General features: G+C 51.7%; 1 protein-coding gene across 1 annotated transcript in view; it reads right to left on the bottom strand.

Moving 5' to 3' along the window:
• LOC104516188 (probable ATP-dependent RNA helicase DDX58) overlaps positions 1 to 4,018 on the bottom strand; it is a gene marked incomplete at both ends in the record, with an annotated part of 7,238 nt that extends 3,220 nt beyond the window's left edge. The window contains 3 exons of the mRNA XM_010160435.1: positions 685 to 841; positions 3,152 to 3,253; positions 3,856 to 4,018. Coding sequence (XP_010158737.1) covers positions 685 to 841; positions 3,152 to 3,253; positions 3,856 to 4,018 — 422 coding nt within the window. The remainder of the gene's footprint in view (positions 1 to 684; positions 842 to 3,151; positions 3,254 to 3,855) is intronic.
• Between the last annotated feature and the right edge of the window lie 383 nt (positions 4,019 to 4,401).

Here is a 4,401-nt window from a genome sequence, read left to right on the forward strand (position 1 = left end):
AGACACACACGTTTCAGCCTCCTTTTCCCTGGGACAAGGGCTGAACGCAAACTGCACTCAGCTAGATTCTGTATCACAAACTTCATAGAATCACAGAATCACAGAACGGTTTGGGTTGGAAGGGACCTTAAAGCCCATCCAGTTCCAACCCCCCTGCCCTGGGCAGGGACACCTTCCACTAGACCAGGTTGCTCCAAGCCTCATCCAGCCTGGCCTTGAAGACATCCAGGGATGGGGCATCCACAGCTTCTCTGGGCAACCTGTCCCAGTGCCTCCCCACTCTCTCTGTGAAGAATTCCTTCCTGATATCTAACCTAAACCTCCCTGATTTCAATTTGTACCCGTTAACCCTTGTCCTATCACTACAGGCCCTTGTAAAAAGTCCTCTCCCAGCACCCTTGTAGCCCCTTCAGATACTGGAAGGCTGCAATGAGGTCTCCTCGGAGCCTCCTCTTGTTCCGAGCTTGCATTGCTCTGCTGTCTGCACAACAAGGCAAGCACCACGAAGTCTCCTCTGCGCTGCACTGCTCTTAGCACCGTCAGACACAGCTCCTCGGCACTGTGCCTTAGCCTCGTGCCAAATAAGATTCCAAGGTTCAGAACCTGCTCCTGGCCAACCTGGCTGTGTCGGAAGGAACAGGATGGCTCGCCCGCTGCGTGGGAGGAAAAGGATATACACGTACCCGCAGGTGTTCGGTGCAAATGAAAAGGTCTCTACAGATGCTGCTCTCCTTCTCCTTGTCTGCCAGTTGCAGCAGTCTGCATTTCTTCTGAGTGGCAACGATCCAGTGCTCATATTTCTGCGTTCCGAAATCTTTCTTGTTGATTTGAGAGACAGTGTCTAGGAAAGAAAGAGGAAACATCTGGTCGTCTTGACTAACCCGTAACCAGAACAGTTAGCTGGAAGAGAACACATCAGCCCATCTGCTAGGTCTAAAAAGCCTCTGCCGAGCGTGGTGTGATACTGTCACAGGAGCTGGAAGGCACTGTGGAGCTCCAACCTCCTGCTCAAAGCAGGGTCACCTAGAGCCGGGTGCTCACGAGCACGTCCAGATGCATTTTAAGTTCCAAGGATGGAGACTCCACAACTTCTCGGGGCAACCCGTTCTTGTTTGACCACCCTTCCAGCAAAGTTCTTCCTTTTGTTTAACCATTTCTGCCCTCCCTCTGGGAACCATCTGAGAAGAGCCTGGCTCCTTCTTCTTCACGCCCTGGGTTTCACCATATACACAGATGTTAGCCTAAAATTAACCTGGCAGGATTCCGCCGAGGATCTGCGTATGTACACACATCTGCAGAGCCTGTACCAATAGAATTAGAGCTCAGCTATCCCACGGGAAGCCTGCAGTATTCCAGACACCGCATACGCACTGCTCCTTGGATTACCAGCTCTACTCAGCACTTCAGTACTGATTTGCTAAGTGGTCAATGGTACTTAAAGGCGTGTTATCCAGGGGCTTGTTCTGCAGGCAGAACGGTCAGTACCTGCTCCTCACACTCACACTCTGAGCCCTTCACAAACTTTGGTTATCGGAGGGTCCACAGAAGGGAAGCCAGTGGCATTCCGGCAAGAGTACAAATTGAATATTACGGGTACAAATTGAAATCAGGGAGGTTTAGATTACATATCAGGAAGAAATTCTTCCCGCAGAGGGTGGTGAGGCACTGGGACAGGTTGCCCAGAGAAGCTGTGGATGCCCCACCCCTGGAAGTGTCCAAGGCCAGGCTGGATGAGGCTTGGAGCAACCTGGTCTAGTGGAAGGTGTCCCTGCCCATGGCAGGGGGTTGGAACTGGATGATCTTTAAGGTCCCTTCCAACCCAAATCATCCTGTGATTCTGTGATTCTAAGAGGAACCGTGGTGCAGAAATAACCTTCAGAAGTGTTTGCTTAGTGTAGTGAAATTCCCACTGTATTGCTCCTTGTTGGCTTTTTTGTAGGGGTTTTGGTTTGGTTGTGTTTCATTTGGGGGTGGTGGTTGGTTGGGTTTGGTGTGTTTGTTTGTTTGTTTGGGGGGGTGTTTGGGTCTTTTTTATTCTCCCTTCCTGCCCCAGAATATAGTTCACTCTCCAATATCTGGAAAGTGGGAGGAAAAAAACCCCAAAACCTAGAAAGTATAGAGCTGAGGTAAACAGGCTTAAGGCACCCCAGTCAGCTTGAAAAGCACAGAGCAAGCCCTGACAAAATCCTTCAGTTTGGAGCTGGATAGACCAAGGCTGGTCCGGAGCACAGCTATCCGTGGATCTCTGCTCTGTAAGCCCTGCAGCTCTCCAGTGTGTTGGGGAAAGGCCCTTGCTGGACACCACCTAGGAACCTTGCAAAAGGGAAATATTTCTGCGGGGCTGAAGAACTGGGTCTGCATTCTCCCTTCTCACAGCCATGCCTCTCCCTCTCTTCAAACCTTCGCACCACTGCAGCTCCCGAGGCTGGAACCCCACAGGCAAGTGTTCCCTTCCTTAGGTAGCCATACCCTCACTCGGTAGTGTTCCTGTTCCACAGATCCTCCTCTGCGAAATGACCTTAAATGCTCTTCAGAAAATGGTAAACAGTGAGAATAGGGGTACCCAGGGGCATAAGGAGGACAGAATGCCGGGCAGGGAAGGTGGCCAGGGCATCCCTAGGGATACCTCTGAGCGCAACTCGGATAGTTGCTCTGGCCCATGCAAAGTGTCAGAGCAGCAAGAGTGAAAGTGGACTTTGGCAGACAGGAAGAAATCACAACATTCGGAGTAACGCCATCGCTGAGACCCTTCTTGTTTTCCTCTGCAGGGACAGATTTGGGTATGAAGCGTTCAGAGGGATACCTGAGTAAGAACATACAGGCATCCCCTATGACATGTTGAAGGCAAGCCCTTTGGCCATTTCACTGCAGAGTCTTGGAACGCTCGGAGTGGTTTGGCAGAAGCACACCATCCTCCGCTGCAGGAAACGGCTTGAAATCCAAGCGAAACATTCATGATTATCAAACTAACCGTGTGTAACAGGAAAACGGTTCACTCTGCTACCTGCAATCTCTTATTTAGGAAATACTGGTTAAGGCAAGTAAAAAGGAAGGAGAAAGAAAGTGGAAAAGGAGTGACCGAGCAGCCGAGGGTTCACGCGGATGCAGTCAAGGAATGAATCCCGGTTACAGGCGTATTGCAGTGTCTTACCCAGTGAGTACATCTTCCTCATCAACGCCTCTGTCTCGGACATGAGGCCTGAGATAATGTCTGCGAAGTGATTCTGAGCTCGCATTTTAACCCATCTGACATCTAGAGACAAAAAATGGAAGTCAGTGGCCGGAGGAAGTGAAACATTTCCCCGGGCAGCGCAGAACCAGTTCCGGTCTGGAAAAAGCTCTGCGCAACCGTAGCGATGTGTGTGGTTAAGGGGCATTACAGTTGTGCAGAACGGAACGGTCCCCAGTCTCCACTGGCAGAACTGCGCTGGCTTTTCTGCCTTGCTGGATGAAAAGCAGAGACTGTGGAGCTCAGCGAAGAGCAAACTTGCCCAGATGGGCGCTACCTTCCGGCGGGGCGACAGGGACCGCGCTGGAACTCCCCTCAGGCCAGCCAGAAGCGACGCTTAAGGGGCATTACAGTTGTGCAGAACGGAACGGTCCCCAGTCTCCACTGGCAGAACTGCGCTGGCTTTTCTGCCTTGCTGGATGAAAAGCAGAGACTGTGGAGCTCAGCGAAGAGCAAACTTGCCCAGATGGGCGCTACCTTCCGGCGGGGCGACAGGGACCGCGCTGGAACTCCCCTCAGGCCAGCCAGAAGCGACGCTCCAGCTGAGTTTTAAGGTTTTACCTTCTCCTGGACAAAGGAGAATTGGATAGCTGCCTCATGGAAAGACGAGAAGGAAGCACGCTTACGGGTTTCTGGCTTGTTTCCGAATCTCTGCAGATCCTGTTTGTTCTCCCTGACAGTGGATATGGCCTGTATGTCAAGGTAGGAGCAGAGGGTACAGATGTGCTCTATCGTCTCCCTGGTGCTCTTGGCATTACCGACTCCAACGGAAGCAGTTAAACCTACAATCTGAGCACACACACATGAACAACACCGGTTGCTCCTTTGTCACAAACACAAGAAAACAGGAGACGCTGCTGCCAGTCGCCGAGGTGTCGCCGTCTTCATAAACAAAACAGATGACGTGAACGTGAGTACAGCGACCAAATCGTGAGAGCCAAACCTCGTCACCCCTTGCGCCGTCTCCAAGGCGCTCAAGCTTACCGTATTCACACGGAAAACAAATGATCCACCCACTTAAAACCATAAACAGCTGTGTTTGCCAGTGCTCGCCATACACAGAAACAGCAGCTCTGCCCCCAGAATGGCCCTCCGCGTTCATTCAGGGGAGATGTCTTCTCAGCGGCACCGAAACCTCCCGTCAGCGGGGGCAGTGAATCATAGAATCATAG

This window comes from Eurypyga helias, unplaced genomic scaffold (assembly GCF_000690775.1).
Source record: "Eurypyga helias isolate BGI_N326 unplaced genomic scaffold, ASM69077v1 scaffold22861, whole genome shotgun sequence".
Lineage (NCBI taxonomy): Eukaryota > Metazoa > Chordata > Aves > Eurypygiformes > Eurypygidae > Eurypyga > Eurypyga helias.